The sequence below is a fragment of the Aquarana catesbeiana genome, linkage group LG10 (genome assembly GCF_042186555.1).
Source record: "Aquarana catesbeiana isolate 2022-GZ linkage group LG10, ASM4218655v1, whole genome shotgun sequence".
Lineage (NCBI taxonomy): Eukaryota > Metazoa > Chordata > Amphibia > Anura > Ranidae > Aquarana > Aquarana catesbeiana.
This window is the reverse complement of record NC_133333.1, coordinates 3233748-3251888: the sequence shown is the minus strand read 5'-3', so window position 1 is coordinate 3251888 and position 18141 is coordinate 3233748. Positions and strand designations below refer to the sequence as shown.

The following is an 18141-nucleotide window of genomic DNA, read 5'->3' as shown; positions in this document are numbered from 1 at the left end:
GTCCGGGGCTCCTCTCACCCATATAATACCCACAGAGGAGGGTGGTCATTCCCGGGTCCGGGGCTCCTCTCACCCATATAATACCCACAGAGGAGGATGGTCATTCCCGGGTCCGGGGCTCCTCTCATCCATCTAATACCCACAGAGGAGGGTGGTCATTCCCGGGTCCGGGGCTCCTCTCATCCATATAATACCCACAGAGGAGAGCGGTCATTCCCGGGTCCGGGGCTCCTCTCATCCATATAATACCCACAGAGGAGGGTGGTCATTCCCGGGTCCGGGGCTCCTCTCACCCATATAATACCCACAGAGGAGAGCGGTCATTCCCGGGTCCAGGGCTCCTCTCATCCATATAATACCCACAGAGGAGAGCGGTCATTCCCGGATCCGGGGCTCCTCTCATCCATATACAGTATCTGTGCTTCTTATCAGTGCATTGTGGAAATATAACACAGTGTTGGTCTGTCTGTCTGTCCAGCAGAAGTCACTCAGCCGGAAGGAGAGTACCCCGCTCCAGCTGTGGGGGGAGAGACTGTAATGGAGTCCAGTGGTGCCGGGCAGTCTGTGTATTCGGAGGGCGATGGAGCCAGTGAGGAGGGTGAGTGTTACACCCCAGCAGGGAGCTCAACAGAGTTTGTTCCGCACATTGGGATATTCATCTGCCCCTGGGGGAGGGGGTGGACTGAACTTCCAATGATCCTGTGTCTGAGCTGGCTGTCAGTTGTCCCAGTGTTGGTATTCTAATAGATGGAGGAGCACCCTGCAGAGACGGGGGGGGGGAGCACACCCTGCACAGGGGGGACTGCGGCAGAGTACGGTTTCCACATAGACGAGTTCACTTTAAGACAAATGATATATAAGTGAGGGAAAAAGGTATTTGATCGGCTGCTGATTTTGTACGTTTGCCCCACTGACAGAGAAATTTATTATAACAGTGAGAGACGAAATAGCAAAAATATTCAGAAAAACGCATTTCATAAAAGTTATAAATTGATTTGTATTTTAATGAGTGAAATAAGTATTTGATCCCTTCACCAAACATGACTTAGTGGTTGGTGGAGAAACCCTTGTTGGTGATCACAGAGGTCAGATGTTTCTTGGAGTTGGCCTCCAGGTTTGCACACATCTCAGGAGGGATTTTGTATTCTTTGCAGATCCTCTCCAAGTCATTAAGGTTTCCAGGCTGATGTTTGGTAACTTGAATCTTCAGCTCCCTCCACATATTTTCTATGGGATTAAGGTCTGGAGACCGGCTAGGCCACTCCATGACCTTCATGTGCTTCTTCTTGAGCCATTCCTTTGTTGCCTTGGCCACGTGTTTTGGGTCATTGTCATGCTGGAAGACCCCTCCACCACCCATTTTCAATTTGATGGTACATGGCCCATCCATCGTCCCTTTGATGCGTTGAAGTTGTCCTGTCCCCGTAGCAGAAAAACACCCCCAAAGCATAATGTTTCCACCTCCATGTATGACGGTGGGGGATGGTGTTCTTGGGGTCATAGGTCCTCCATGTATGATGGTGGGGGATGGTGTTCTTGGGGTCATAGGACCTCCATGTATGACGGTGGGGGATGGTGTTCTTGGGGTCATAGGACCTCCATGTATGACGGTGGGGGATGGTGTTCTTGGGGTCATAGGTCCTCCATGTATGATGGTGGGGGATGGTGTTCTTGGGGTCATAGGACCTCCATGTATGACGGTGGGGGATGGTGTTCTTGGGGTCATAGGACCTCCATGTATGACGGTGGGGGGGATGGTGTTCTTGGGGTCATAGGACCTCCATGTATGACGGTGGGGGGGATGGTGTTCTTGGGGTCATAGGACCTCCATGTATGACGGTGGGGGATGGTGTTCTTGGGGTCATAGGTCCTCCATGTATGACAGTGGGGGATGGTGTTCTTGGGGTCATAGGACCTCCATGTATGACGGTGGGGGATGGTGTTCTTGGGGTCATGGGACCTCCATGTATGACGGTGGGGGATGGTGTTCTTGGGGTCATAGGACCTCCATGTATGACGGTGGGGGATGGTGTTCTTGGGGTCATAGGTCCTCCATGTATGACAGTGGGGGATGGTGTTCTTGGGGTCATAGGACCTCCATGTATGACGGTGGAGGATGGTGTTCTTGGGGTCATAGGACCTCCGTGTATGACGGCAGGGGATGGTATTCTTGGGGTCATAGGACCTCCATGTATGACGGTGGGGGGATGGTATTCTTGGGGTCATAGGACCTCCATGTATGACGGTGGGGGGATGGTGTTCTTGGGGTCATAGGACCTCCAAGTATGACGGTGGGGGATGGTGTTCTTGGGGTCATAGGACCTCCATGTATGACGGTGGGGGATGGTGTTCTTGGGGTCAAAGGACCTCCATGTACAGTGGGGATTGAAAGTTTGGGCACCCCAGGTAAAAATGTGTATTAATGTGCATAACGAAGCCAAGGAAAGATGGAAAAATCTCCAAATGGCATCAAATTACAGATTAGACATTCTTATAATATGTCAAAAAAAGTTAGATTTTATTTCCATCATTTACACTTTCAAAATTACAGAAAACAAAAAAATGGCGTCTGCAAAAGTTTGGGCACCCTGCGGAGGTAATATCTTGTACTGCCCCCTTTGGCAGGTATCACAGCTTGTAAACACTTTTTGTAGCCAGCCAAGAGTCTTTCGATTCTTGTTTGAGGGATCTTTGCCCATTCTTCCTTACAAAAGTCTTCCAGTTCTTTGAGATTTCTGGGCTGTCTGTCACGCTCTGCTCTTTTAAGGTCTATCCAGAGATTTTCAATAATGTTGAGGTCAGGAGATTGTGAAGGCCATGGCAAACCCTTCAGTTTACACCTCTTGATGTAATCCCCTCGTGTATTTTGAGGTGTGTTTTGGATCATTATCCATTTGTAGAAGCCATCCTCTCTTTAACTTCAGCTTTTTCACAGATGGCATCAAGTTACCATCCAAAATTTACTGAAATTTTATTGAATCCATTTTTCCTTCTACTCGTGAAATGTTCCCTGTGCCACTGGCTGCAATACAACCCCAAAGCATGATTGATTCCTCCCCCCCCCCCCATGCTTCACAGCTGGTTCTTTTCATTCAATTCTGTGCCCTTTCTTCTCCAAAGTACCTTTGCTCATTCCGGCCAAAAAGTTCTATTTTACCTCATCGGTCCACAGAACTTGTTTCCAAAATGCCTCAGGCTTGTCTTTATGTTCATTTGCAAAGTTCAAACGCTGATTTTTGTGGTGAGGACGTAGAAGAGGTTTTCTTCTGATGACTCTTCCATGAAGACCATATTTGTACAAGTATCTCTTTATAGTGGAACTCCAGTGTCTGGCAGATCTTTCTGGAGGGAAAGTCAAACGTGGGTTCTGAATTGCTTTTCTCACAATCCTGAGAACTGTTCTGTCTGATATTTTTCTTGGTCTTCCAGATCTTGCTTTAACTTCCACTGTTCCTGATGACTGCCATTTCTTAATGACATTCCGAACAGAGGATATTGACATCTGAAAAGGCTTTGCTATCTTCTTATAGCCTTCTCCAGCTTTGTGAGCGTCAACTATTTTCAGTTTTCTAGACAACTGCTTAGAAGAAGCCATGGTGCTGATTGTTGGGGGTCAGATGAGTCTGGTCATTTAAAACCTTTGAGATTGACATCACCTGGTCTTCCCAGACGATGATTGAGAACATTCCATGGCACTGGCAGGTCTCAGCTTTGCAAAGGGGGCAGTGCATGCTAGAAATTCTGCAGGGTGCCCAAACTTTTGCAGACCCAATTTTTTTGTTTTCTGTAATTTTGAAAGTGTAAATGATGGAAATCTAACTTTTTTGACATATAAGAATGTCTAATCTGTAATTTGATGCCATTTGGAGATTTTTCCATCTTTCCTTTGCTTCGTTATGCACATTAATACACGTTTTTACCTGGGGTGCCCAAACTTTCGATCCCCACTGTATGACGGTGGGGGATGGTGTTCTTGGGGTCATAGGACCTCCATGGGGGATGGTGTTCTTGGGGTCATAGGACCTCCATGTATGACGGTGGGGGATGGTGTTCTTGGGGTCATAGGACCTCCATGTATGACGGTGGGGGATGGTATTCTTGGGGTCATAGGACCTCCGTGTATGACGGTGGGGGATGGTGTTCTTGGGGTCGTAGGACCTCCATGTATGACGGTGGGGGATGGTGTTCTTGGGGTCATAGGACCTCCGTGTATGAAGGTGGGGGATGGTGTTCTTGGGGTCATAGGACCTCCGTGTATGACGGTTGGGGATGGTATTCTTGGGGTCATAGGACCTCCATGTATGACGGTGGGGGATGGTGTTCTTGGGGTCGTAGGACCTCCATGTATGACGGTGGGGGGGATGGTGTTCTTGGGGTTGTAGGACCTCCATGTATGAAGGTGGAGGGATGGTGTTCTTGGGGTCGTAGTACCTCCATGTATGACGGTGGGGGATGGTGTTCTTGGGATCATAGGACCTCCATGTATGACGGTGGGGGATGGTGTTCTTGGGGTCATAGGACCTCCAAGTATGACGGTGGGGGATGGTGTTCTTGGGGTCATAGGACCTCCATGTATGACGGTGGGGGATGGTGTTCTTGGGGTCATAGGACCTCCAAGTATGACGGTGGGGGATGGTGTTCTTGGGGTCATAGGACCTCCATGTATGACGGTGGGGGATGGTGTTCTTTGGGTCATAGGACCTCCATGTATGACGGTGGGGGATGGTGTTCTTTGGGTCATAGGACCTCCAAGGATGACGGTGGGGGATGGTGTTCTTGGGGTCATAGGCAGCATTCCTCCTCCTCCAAACACGGTGAGTTGATGCCAAAGATCTCGATTTTGGTCTCCTCTGACCACAACACTTTCCCCCAGTTCTCCTCGGAATCATTCGATGTTCATTAGTAATCTTCAGATGGGCCTGTACATGTGATTTTCTGAGCAGGGGGACCTTGCGGGGGCTCCAGGATTTCAGTCGATCACGGTGTAGTGTGTTACCGATTGTTTTCTTGGTGACTATGGTCCCAGCTGAGATCCTTGACAAGATTCTCCCGTGTAGTTCTGGGCTGATTCCTCACCGTTCTCATGATCATTGAACCTCCATGAGGTGAGACCTTGTATGGAGCCCCAGACCGAGGGAGATCGATCGTTATTTTGTGTTTCTTCCATTTGTGAATAATCCCACCAACTGTTGTCACCCTCTCACCAAGCTGCTTGGCGATGGTCTTGTAGCCCATTCCAGCCTTGTGTAGGTCTACAGTCTTATCCCCGACATCCTTGGACAGCTCTGTGGACAGGTGTCTTTTATACAGGTAACAAGCTGAGATTAGGAGCACTCCCTTTAAGAGAAGAGTGCTCCTAATCTCAGCTCATTACCTGTATAGAAGACAGAGAAGAGTGCTCCTAATCTCAGCTCATTACCTGTATAGAAGACAGAGAAGAGTGCTCCTAATCTCAGCTCACTACCTGTATAGAAGACACCTGGGAGCCAGAAATCTTGCTGATTGATAGGGAATCAAATACTTATTTCACTTATTAAAATGCAAATCAATTTATAACTTTTATGAAATGTGTTTTTCTGGATATTTTTGTTGTTATTCTCTCACTGTTATAATAAACCGACCAATAAAATTATAGACTGATCGATTCTTTGTCAGTGGGGCAAATGTACAAAATCAGCAGGGGAGCAAATACTTTTTCCCCTCACTGTAAATGTCTGATGGAATCCAGCGACTGATCAATGTCTGTTCTCTCTCTATTGTCTGGCAGGGGATGTCGGAGGCAGTCAGGGCACCCAGGCGGAGGAAGGGGCGGCACCCCGTGTGCCTCAGGAGGAGGGCATGGTGTTTACAGAAGGGGGTGAGTTTGTGACTCGTAAGCAATCTGTATTGTTAAATCCGCCAATAAATTTATATGATCTCTCTGTAAATGTATTTATTATTATTATTGGTATTTATGTAGCGCTGACATTTTTTTTCTATGTTTCCTCATAGTTACATAGTAGGTGAGGTTGAAAAAAAGACACAAGTCCATCAAGTCCAACCTATATGTGTGATTATGTGTCAGTATTACATTACATATCCCTGTATGTTGAGGTCGATTATCTAATAATGTCTTGAAACTATTGATGCTCCCCGCTGAGACCACCGCCTGTGGAAGGGAATTCCACATCCTTGCCGCTCTTACAGTAAAGAACCCTCTACGTAGTTTAAGGTTAAACCTCTTTTCTTCTAATTGTAATGAGTGGCCAAGAGTCTTGTTAAACTCTCTTCTGCGAAAAAGTTTTATCCCTATTGTGGGGTCACCAGTCCGGTATTTATATATTGTGGGGTCACCAGTCCGGTATTTATATATTGTGGGGTCACCAGTCCGGTATTTATATATTGTGGGGTCACCAGTCCGGTATTTGTATATTGTGGGGTCACCAGTACGGTATTTACATATTGTGGGGTCACCAGTCCGGTATTTATATATTGTGGGGTCACCAGTCCGGTATTTATATATTGTGGGGTCACCAGTCCGGTATTTATATATTGTGGGGTCACCAGTCCGGTATTTATATATTGTGGGGTCACCAGTCCGGTATTTATATATTGTGGGGTCACCAGTCCGGTATTTATATATTGTGGGGTCACCAGTCCGGTATTTATATATTGTGGGGTCACCAGTCTGGTATTTATATATTGTGGGGTCACCAGTCCGGTATTTATATATTGTGGGGTCACCAGTCCGGTATTTATATATTGTGGGGTCACCAGTCCGGTATTTATATATTGTGGGGTCACCAGTCCGGTATTTATATATTGTGGGGTCACCAGTCCGGTATTTATATATTGTGGGGTCACCAGTCCGGTATTTATATATTGTGGGGTCACCAGTCCGGTATTTATATATTGTGGGGTCACCAGTCCGGTATTTATATATTGTGGGGTCACCAGTCCGGTATTTATATATTGTGGGGTCACCAATCCGGTATTTATATATTGTGGGGTCACCAGTCCGGTATTTATATATTGTGGGGTCACCAGTCCGGTATTTGTATATTGTGGGGTCACCAGTCCGGTATTTATATATTGTGGGGTCACCAGTCTGGTATTTATATATTGTGGGGTCTGGAAGTGGATAAGGAGTGAGTACAGTGCTGCTCCGATGATGTTGAGAGAGATAATTACACAATAAGCGGCTAACACGCCTCTAAGACACAGAAGTAAAAAATCAACAAATGTAAATAAAGTGTAGCGCTATGTGTAAAAACAAAAACATAAAAATTGAATTCAAGCTATCTTGCGATAGTAAGGTAAACAAAAAATATTACAGAAAATTGAATAACATGTGACCTGAAAAGAAATAGCATACAAAGCATAATAACAATACACCTGTGAATAGTGAAAAACCAAACCAAAAAATTCATATGTATATATAAAAAATTAGCCGTGAATAAAGTCCATATATGTTAATAAAAGGTGTTCTTGAAAAAAATTTATTTTAAAATCAAAAACCACCACCAACAGTCTCTGAGGATTAGCTGATGAGGACAACAACGGAGTATCACTGATGGATGAAACAATAAAGCACCAAATCCAATGTGACATCTAAGTGTGTGCCAAAGCCATCACCATAGCATCTGAGGAGGCTTACCAGAAATAGAGGACTTGAAAAAGACATACGTCTTACAAGTCACAAAAAGCTTGTATAGCCGCCAAGGCTAGCAGGATAAACATCGGATATCCACAACTTCAATTAAGGAGGAAAGGGGGTCTGTCAGTAGCCTCAATCGTCCCGATGTATAAACAGGCCAACCGGATGTTTCTGTTCCCAAGCTGACACTCACGGTCCACTGTTCTGTCTCCAAGGCCGTCCGACCTGTCAGCACATGGGTCACCAGTCCGGTATTTATATATTGTGGGGTCACCAGTCTGGTATTTATATATTGTGGGGTCACCAGTCCGGTATTTATATATTGTGGGGTCACCAGTCCGGTATTTATATATTGTGGGGTCACCAGTCCGGTATTTATATATTGTGGGGTCACCAGTCCGGTATTTATATATTGTGCGGTCACCAGTCCGGTATTTATATATTGTGGGGTCACCAGTCCGGTATTTATATAATGAAATCATATCCCCTCTCAAGCGTCTCTTCTCCAGAGAGAATAAGTTCAGAGCTCACAACCTTTCCTCATAACTAAGATCCTCCAGACCCTTTATTAGCTTTGTTGCCCTTCTTTGTACTCGCTCCATTTCCAGTACATCCTTCCTGAGGACTGGTGCCCAGAACTGGACAGCATACTCCAGGTGCGGCCGGACCAGAGTCTTGTAGAGCGGGAGAATTATCGTTTTATCTCTGGAGTTCATCCCTTTTTAATGCCAATATTCTGTTTGCTTTATTAGCAGCAGCTTGGCATTGCATGTCATTGCTGAGCCTATCATCTACTAGGACCCCCAGGTCCTTTTCCATCCTAGATTCCGCCAGAGGTTCTCCCCCCAGTCTATAGATTGCATTCATATTTTTACCACCCAAATACATTATTTTACATTTTTCTACATTGAACCTCATTTGCCATGTAGTTGCCCCTCCCCCATTCATTTGTTCAGATCTTCCTGCAAGGTTTTCACATCCTGCGGAGAAGTTATTGCCCTGCTTAGCTTAGTATCATCTGCAAATACAGAGATTGAACTGTTTATCCCATCCTCCAGATCGTTTATGAACAAACTAAATAGGATTGGTCCCAGCACAGAAGCCTGGGGAACCCCACTACCCACCCCTGACCATTCTGAGTACTCCCCATTTATCACCACCCTCTGAACTCGCCCTTGTAGCCAGTTTTCAATCCATGTACTCACCCTATGGTCCATGCCAACGCACCTTATTTTGTACAGTAAACATTTATGGGGAACTGTGTCAAATGCTTTTGTAAAATCCAGATGCACCACGTCTACGGGCCTTCCTTTATCTAGATGGCAACTCACCTCCTCATAGAAGGTTAATAGATTGGTTTGGCAAGAACGATTCTTCATGAATCCATGCTGATTACTGCTAATGATATGGTTCTCATTACTAAAATCTTGTATATAGTCCCTTATCATCCCCTCCAAGAGTTTACATACTATTGATGTTAGGCTGACTGGTCTGTAATTCCCAGGGATGTATTTTGGCCCTTTTTTAAATATTGGTGCTACATTGGCTTTTCTCCAATCAGCTGGTACCATTCCAGTCAGTAGACTGTCAGTAAAAATTAGGAACAACGATCTGGTAATTACTGGACTGAGTTCCCCAAGTACCCTCAGGTGCAAGCCATCTGGTCCCGGTGATTTATTAATGTTAATTTTTACAAGTCTGTTTCTGATTTTATCCTCTGTTAACCATGGAAGTGCTTCCTGTGTTGTGTCCTGAGGATAAACACTGCAGTTTCGGTTACTGAAGCCCCCCGATTCACTCGTGAAGACTGAGGAGAAGAATAAATTCAATACCTTCGCCATCTCCCCATCCTTTGTAACCAGATGTCCTTCCTCATTCTTTATGGGGCCAATATGGTCTGTCCTCCCTTTTTAACTGTTTATATACTTAAAGTGGAGTTCCACCCAAAAGTGGAACTTCTGCTCATTTGTTTCCTCCCCCTCCCATCCGGTGCCACAATTGGCACCTTTCGGGGAGGGAGGGGGTCAAAGACAGGTATCCTGTTCCCACTTCCGGGAGCCACAGCCATGGATATTGATGTCGTGGCTCGGCCCCCTCCTCTTCCTCCCCTGTCGCTGGGCCAATAGGAGATAGGAGCGGAGCTCGCGCTTGCGCAGTAGGGTTCCCGGCGTGAAGCTGTAAGGCTACACTGCCGGGTTCCCTTACCGACATTGCTGGACTCCAGGACAGGTAAGTGTCCTATTATTAAAGGCGTGTAGCTGCTGGTTTTTGTTTTTTGCAGCGTTGGGCGGAGCTCCGCTTTAAAGAATTTCTTGGGATTCTTTTTGCTCTCCTCCGCTATGTGTCTTTCATGTTCTATCTTAGCTGCCCTAATTGCACCTTTCCATTTCTTGTTGCATTCTTTGTAAAGTCTGAATGCTGATGATGATCCCTCAACCTTGTATTTTTTGAAGGTCTTCTCCTTTGCTTTTATATGCATTTTTACATTGGAGTTAAGCCATCCAGGATTTTTGTTCGCTCTTTTAAATGTATTACCCAATGGGATACATTGGCTAATGCCCTTATTTAATATGCTCTTAAAGCAAACCCATCTCTCCTCCGTATTCTTTTGTTCCTGAGAATTTATTCCAATTTATATCTTCCATTAAGGTTTGTAGTTTAGGGAAGTTGGCTCTTTTTAAATTCAGTGTCTTTGTATTCCCTTTTATGATTCCTATTTCTTAATTTATACTGAAACTAATTGACCTGTGATCGCTGTTACCTAAATTGCCCCGTATTTCCACATCTGTGATCAGGTCTGTATTGTTGGTAATCAGTAGATCTAGTAATGTTTTATTTCTAGTTGGTGCGTCTACCATCTGACCCATAAAATTGTCCTGCAAGACATTAAGGAACTGGCGAGCCTTAAATGAATGCGCGGTTCCCTCCGCCCAGTCTATGTCTGGATTATTAAAATCCCCCGTTGTTTTGTCACCCTCGTGTTTTTTGTCACCCTCGTGTTTTTTGTCACCCTCGTGTTTTTTGTCACCCTCGTGTTTTTTGTCACCCTCGTGTTTTTTGTCACCCTCATGTTTTGTCCCTCCAGCAGCGCTTCCCTGAACCTCTGGTAGGGGTGCGCACACAATTACTGCATCAGGACTACATGTCCCAGGAACACTTGCGTGGATTGTTCTGCACACGCATGCTGGTTTTCGGAGCCTTTCCACTGCCTCTCCCCTCTGACTACCACAATGGACGGCCAGCAGAAAACTTTTTTTTATTTTTTCAATAAACTTTATTGCAACTCTTCCTCTAGTTGTCAATCAATATCAGATGGGCGGAGCAGACATACATCTGTAGTCCCTGCAGAGGGGTGCACATGTGGTGGCTATGATGGAGCTCCATGGGGACCCCGCAAGGGAGAACGTAGCCGTATAGATGGCCGACTTTATCGATCCTGAGCAGCGCACAGGGCAGTGGGAACTAAATGACTGACAACTGAAATGTCACCTTCAGTTGTCAGACGTCCCACGGTAAATTCCATGTGATTGGCTTGTACTGTGCCCTGCTGCATGATGGGAACTGTCTGGGTCCCTGAGGAATCGGGACGTTGCGTATAATGAGGTGAGGCCCCGCCCCCTCCCCCCACTGTAACTTATTTCCTTCTGTTGTAGGAGTCAACAACAGACAAACAAACGTCGGAATTGGTGACGATTTGATGACGCAGGAGGCGTGGCCTGTCCAGGAGAAGAACGACAGTACAACAGCGTGCGAATCGCAAACCAAAGAGCAGGAGATCCCGCAGGGGCAGACGCAAGAGAAGCTTCCGGCGGAGCCCGTCACAGAGCACACCAGCCCAGAGATGGGCATCCCCCACCTGGAGGGCAACCGGGAGTCTGGACTGACCATTAATGAGTCCGGCATGGAGGAGGGGGAGGATGAGAACGAATCGGAGAGCAATGACGAGCAAGACATGCCCTCAACGCCACGGCAACTGCGAGCCTCCAACTATGCCGACCGCACCGAGACCCGGCAGTATAGCGCCACCACACACGTGTGCGAGGTAAGGGACGGCCGAGACTAATAATGTGTCTGAGACAAACTTTGTCTCCGCTGGTGAAATGCACAGAGCAGCCAATCAGCTTTTCACCCCTTCAATACCGGGCACTTCCCTCCCCCTTCCTCAATACCGGGCATTCCCCTCCCCCTTCCTCAATACCGGGCACTCCCCCCCCCCCCCCCTTCCTCGACACCGGGCACTCCCCCCCCCCCCCTTCCTCAATACCGGGCACTCCCCTCCCCCCCTTCCTCAATACCGGGCACTCCCCTCCCCCCCTTCCTCAATACCGGGCACTCCCCTCCCCCCCTTCCTCAATACCGGGCATTCCCCTCCCCCTTCCTCAATACCGGGCACTCCCCCCCCCCCCCCCCCCCCCTTCCTCGACACCGGGCACTCCCCCCCCCCCCCTTCCTCAATACCGGGCACTCCCCTCCCCCCCTTCCTCAATACCGGGCACTCCCCTCCCCCCCTTCCTCAATACCGGGCACTCCCCTCCCCCCCTTCCTCAATACCGGGCACTCCCCTCCCCCCTTCCTCAATACCGGGCACTCCCCTCCCCCCCTTCCTCAATACCAGGCACTCCCCTCCCCCCCCTTCCTCAACACCGAGCACTCCCCTCCCCCCCCCTTCCTCAACACCGGGCACTCCCCTCCCCCCCCCTTCCTCAATACCGGGCACTCCCCTCCCCCCCTTCCTCAATACCAGGCACTCCCCTCCCCCCCCTTCCTCAACACCGAGCACTCCCCTCCCCCCCCCCCTTCCTCAACACCGGGCACTCCCCTCCCCCCCCCTTCCTCAATACCGGGCACTCCCCCCCCCCCCCCCCTTCCTCAATACCGGGCACTCCCCCCCTTCCTCAATACCGGGCACTCCCCCCCCTTCCTCAATACCGGGCACTCCCCTCCCCCCCCCTTCCTCAATACCGGGCACTCCCCTCCCCCCCCTTCCTCAATACCGGGCACTCCCCTCCCCCCCTTCCTCAATACCGGGCACTCCCCTCCCCCCCTTCCTCAATACCGGGCACTCCCCTCCCCCCCTTCCTCAACACCGGGCACTCCTCTCCCCCCCTTCCTCAACACCGGGCACTCCCCACCCCCTTCCTCAATACCGGGCACTCCCCTCCCCCTTCCTCAATACCGGGCACTCCCCTCCCCCTTCCTCAATACCGGGCACTCCCCTCCCCCTTCCTCAATACCGGGCACTCCCCTCCCCCCCTTCCTCAACACCGGGCACTCCTCTCCCCCCCTTCCTCAACACCGGGCACTCCTCTCCCCCCCTTCCTCAACACCGGGCACTCCCCACCCCCTTCCTCAATACCGGGCACTCCCCTCCCCCCCCCTTCCTCAATACCGGGCACTCCCCTCCCCCCCCCTTCCTCAATACGGGGCACTCCCCTCCCCCCCCCTTCCTCAATACCGGGCACTCCCCTCCCCCCCCCTTCCTCAATACCGGGCACTCCCCTCCCCCCCCCTTCCTCAATACCGGGCACTCCCCTCCCCCCCTTCCTCAATACCGGGCACTCCCCTCCCCCCCTTCCTCAATACCGGGCACTCCCCTCCCCCCCCTTCCTCAATACCGGGCACTCCCCTCCCCCCCTTCCTCAATACCAGGCACTCCCCTCCCCCCCTTCCTCAATACCGGGCACTCCCCCCCGCCCAGGACAATTATCGGCTATCAGCGCTGTCACACTTTGACAATTACGCAGTAATACTACACTGTATACATAGGACATTTTTATCATTTATTTCATAGACATAGAGATTTCATTTGGTGGTCAGGGACACTGACTGGTGACAGTATGTATGAAAAAAAGTGACAATTTTTTATTTTCTTTTTGCTTTTCAATTTATTTATTTATTTTTTTATTTTACGATTTTTTTTTTTTTTTAACACACTGTGACCAGAGCAATATAATGGTACCACAGTAACACTGTTCTACTCCGATAGTGATCAGGATTTATTTTTTTTCAGTGTCTTTTGTTGTGATTAGCTGTGATTGGTCACAGCTGATCACATGATACAGATGGGCTGTGATTGTCTCTGTCTGTACCATGTGATTATGGATGGGCTCAGGCGTGTTCGCAAGTCCACGTGCCCGGCCAGGAAGCTGACACTCCGCAGAGCTAATCACAGTGAGACATTTCCCGATCTGTGCAGCCGCGGATCCACGGGAAATGTCTCACTATCTGTGGTTAGCGATGCGGAGTGTCATCTTCCTGGCCGGGCACGTGGACTTGTAAACACGCCTGAGCTTATCCTCACATGTGATCACTGTGACCAATCACCGCTAGCAACACAATTGTACACAATGGGTTGCACGAAAGGAAGCTGTCCATTGTTTACAGTTGTCATGCAATCTGCTGTGATTGGTCACAACGATCACATGATGCTGGCAGCGGGCCGGTACCATGTAATCTGCTGTGATTGGTCACAACGATCACATGATGCTGGCAGCGGGCCGGTACCATGTAATCTGCTTTGATTGGTCACGACGATCACATGATGCTGGCAGCGGGCCGGTACCATGTAATCTGCTGTGATTGGTCACGATGATCACATGATGCTGGCAGCGGGCCGGTACCATGTAATCTGCTGTGATTGGTCACGATGATCACATGATGCTGGCAGCGGGCCGGTACCATGTAATCTGCTGTGATTGGTCACGATGATCACATGATGCTGGCAGCGGGCCGGTACCATGTAATCTGCTGTGATTGGTCACGATGATCACATGATGCTGGCAGCGGGCCGGTACCATGTAATCTGCTGTGATTGGTCACGATGATCACATGATGCTGGCAGCGGGCCGGCACCATGTAATCTGCTGTGATTGGTCACAACGATCACATGATACTGGCAGTGGGCCGGCACACTGATAAGTCACCAGCTGTGACCAATCGCAGCTAGCAATCCAGCCGATGACAGATCGTGCCGCTGCGCGGCCCCACAAGAGGTGCGGTCTGGGAGGATGTCATTGTTCTATAGGCTGGATGGGAAGGTCACCGTAATATTTTCCAAGCTGTGTGGGGAAAAAAATGAAAAGCCGATTGGTTGCATAGAGAAGCGCAGTGACACAGTGATGAGTTCACCGGATCTAAAACAAGATGCGTAATTAAAATAGGTTTTATTAAAAAAGTAAGTTTATCATGTAGATGAGGCGGGGGGAGGGGACCAGGGAAGGCAAAATATAGGAGGAGGGGACCAGGGAAGGCAAAAATATAGGAGAAGGGGACCAGGGAAGGCAAAATATAGGAGGAGGGGACCAGGGAAGGCAAAATATAGGAGGAGGGGACCAGGGAAGGCAAAATATAGGAGGAGGGGACCAGGGAAGGCAAAATATAGGAGGAGGGGACCGGGGAAGGCAAAATATAGGAGAAGGGGACCAGGGAAGGCAAAATATAGGAGGAGGGGACCAGGGAAGGCAAAATATAGGAGGAGGGGACCAGGGAAGGCAAAATATAGGAGGAGGGGACCAGGGAAGGCAAAATATAGGAGGAGGGGACCGGGGAAGGCAAAATATAGGAGAAGGGGACCAGGGAAGGCAAAATAGAAGCCAATGAAACTTCATCTTCAAAGCTCTGACACGCCTGGCATGAGATACAGGAATCAAATGAAGCCGATTTAAATTGAGAATTATTTGTCTTCATATTTCCCGTGCTGGTGGGAGGACGACACTCACTTTTTGCTAATACTTTTATGTCCTTCACTAAACATGGGGCTTTCTCTTGGACCCTTTGTATTTGTGTCCCGATGTTGGATGGTTTCATTTGGATATTTTCTTCAGTTTTTTTTATTGCTGTCTCTTTGTTGCGATTTCATCTTCTGTCATGTGACTAGAATGGGAATAGTGAGGATGATTTTGACAGTTGTCCCGGATGAGCCCCCAAGTCGGTGAGGAGCGGGAGACTCAGAAAGCAATCATACCGGACTGAGGTTCTGTTACCTCCCCATTGGAGCCTCATCCTTCGATTCTGGTGCCTCTCCGGGCCTGAGATATCAGTTGGTGACTTTGTCCTCTCTCCCGCCAGTACTGCAATAAAGAATTCACCCACACGGGCAACTACACCCGCCACATCCGCATTCATACCGGTGAGAAGCCCTACCGATGCCAGGAGTGTGACAAAGCTTTCTCTGACCCCGCCGCCTGCAAAGCCCATGAGAAAACGCACAGGTGAGTGTCGGCCATGTTGTTCCGTGCCATCGCGATCCCAGGCCTGGGGGTTGATGGGAGATATAACGATCCTTCTCTGCTCTCCAGCCCTCTGAAACCCCACGGCTGCGATGACTGCGGGAAAAGTTACCGGCTGGTGAGTCTGCTGAATCTGCACAAGAAGCGGCACTCGGGCGAGCCCACCTACTACTGCAAGGTGTGCGGCAAACTCTTCACCACGTCCGGCAACCTTAAGAGGCACCAACTGGTCCACAGCGGGGAAAAACCCTACCAGTGCGAATACTGCAACCGCCCGTTCTCTGACCCCACCTCCAAGATGCGTCACCTGGAGACCCACGACACCAACAAGGAGCACAAGTGCCCGCACTGCGACAAAAAGTTCAACCAGGTGGGTGGAGCCAGTGCTGCCTTATCTGGTGCTGTATGTGAGGCCCCTCCTTGTGTTTGTTCATCTCTGTTTTGTCATCTTTTTGTCCAGCTGGGGAACCTGAAAGCTCACCTGAAGATCCACATCGCTGACGGACCTCTGAAGTGCCGGGAGTGTGGGAAGCAGTTCACCACCTCAGGTGATGAGACCTCAGATTTTCTCCTCCAGAGCCAAAAATGCCACCTGACTCCAATCTCTCATTTCCTCCTCTGACCTGAACCTCTGACCTCCACCTGACTTCAATCCCTGACCTCCACCTCTGACTTCAATCTCTGACCTCCTCTGACTTCAATCTCTGACCTCCACCTCTGACTTCAATCTCTGACCTCCACCTCTGACTTCAATCTCTGACCTCCTCCTCTGACTTCAATCTCTGACCTCCTCCTCTGACTTCAATCTCTGACCTCCACCTCTGACTTCAATCTCTGACCTCCTCCTCTGACTTCAATCTCTGACCTCCTCCTCTGACTTCAATCTCTGACCTCCTCCTCTGACTTCAATCTCTGACCTCCTCCTCTGACTTCAATCTCTGACCTCCTCCTCTGACTTCAATCTCTGACCTCCTCCTCTGACTTCAATCTCTGACCTCCTCCTCTGACTTCAATCTCTGACCTCCTCCTCTGACTTCAATCTCTGACTTCAATCTCTGACTTCAATCTCTGACTTCAATCTATGACCTCCTCCTCTGACCTCCTCCTCTGACTTCAATCTCTGACCTCCTCCTCTGACTTCAATCTCTCTGACCTCAATCTCTGGTTTCCCCCTCTGACCTCTATCTCTGATTTTCTTCTCTGACCTCCAACACTGACTTCAATCTATGACCTCTATCTCTGATTTCCCCCTCTGACCTCTATCTCTGATTTCCCCCTCTGACCCGATTCCTTGTCTGTCTGTCATATAGGAAACTTAAAGAGACATCTGCGCATTCACAGTGGGGAGAAACCTTATGTGTGCGTCCATTGCAAGAGGAAGTTTGCTGACCCCGGCGCATTACAGAGACACGTCCGAACACACACCGGTAATAATCCGACTATATAATGATCTGGATTCCTAATCCGTGCCATATACCACCCTGTCTGCCTGCTCCTGTATCCTGCCTTATATACTACCCTGACTGTCTGCCCTCATATCCTGCCCTATATACAGTTGGGCTCATAAGTTTACATACCCTGGCAGAATTTATGATTTCTTGGCCATTTTTCAGAGAATATGAATGATAACACAAATACTTTTCTCTCACTCATGGTTAGTGTTTGGCTGAAGCCATTTATTATCAATCATCTGTATTTACTCTTTCTATATCATAATCACAACAGAAACTACCCAAATGACCCAGATCAAAAGTTTACATACCCCAGTTCTTAATACCGTGTATTGCCCCCTTTACCATCAATGACAGATTGAAGTCTTTTGTGGTATTTGTGGATGAGGCTCTTTATCTTCTCAGATGGTTCCTCTCGGCACAAAGCCTCCAGTTCCTGTAAATTCTTGGGCTGTCTTCCATGAACGGCACGTTTGAGATCTCCCCAGATTGGCTCAATGATATTGAGGTCAGGAGACTGAGATGGCCACTCCAGAACCTTCACTTTATTCTGCTGTAGCCAATGACAGGTGGACTTGGCCTTGTGTTTTGGATCATTGTCATGTTGGAATGTCCATCTACGTCCCATGCGCAGCTTCCTGGCTGATGAATGGAAATGTTCCTCCAGTATTTTTTGATAACATACTGCGTTCATCTTGCCACCAATTTTGACCAAATTTCCTGTGCCTTTGTAGCTCACACATCTCCAAAACATCAGCGATTCACCTCCGTGTTTCACAGTAGGGATGGTGGACCTTTCATCATAGGCCTTGTTGACTCCTCTCCA

The 18141-nt window shown here is 48.7% G+C and overlaps 1 protein-coding gene across 1 annotated transcript; it reads left to right on the top strand.

The window, feature by feature from the left end:
• The first annotated feature begins 472 nt into the window (after positions 1-472).
• Positions 473-17311, top strand: LOC141111461 (uncharacterized). Its single transcript, XM_073603755.1, has 7 exons — positions 473-598; positions 5768-5857; positions 11290-11678; positions 15704-15846; positions 15934-16234; positions 16325-16412; positions 17175-17311. The coding sequence occupies exons 1-7, from the start codon at positions 538-540 to the stop codon at positions 17309-17311; spliced, it is 1209 nt and encodes a 402-aa protein (XP_073459856.1). The 5' UTR covers positions 473-537.
• Positions 17312-18141: the final 830 nt, after the last annotated feature.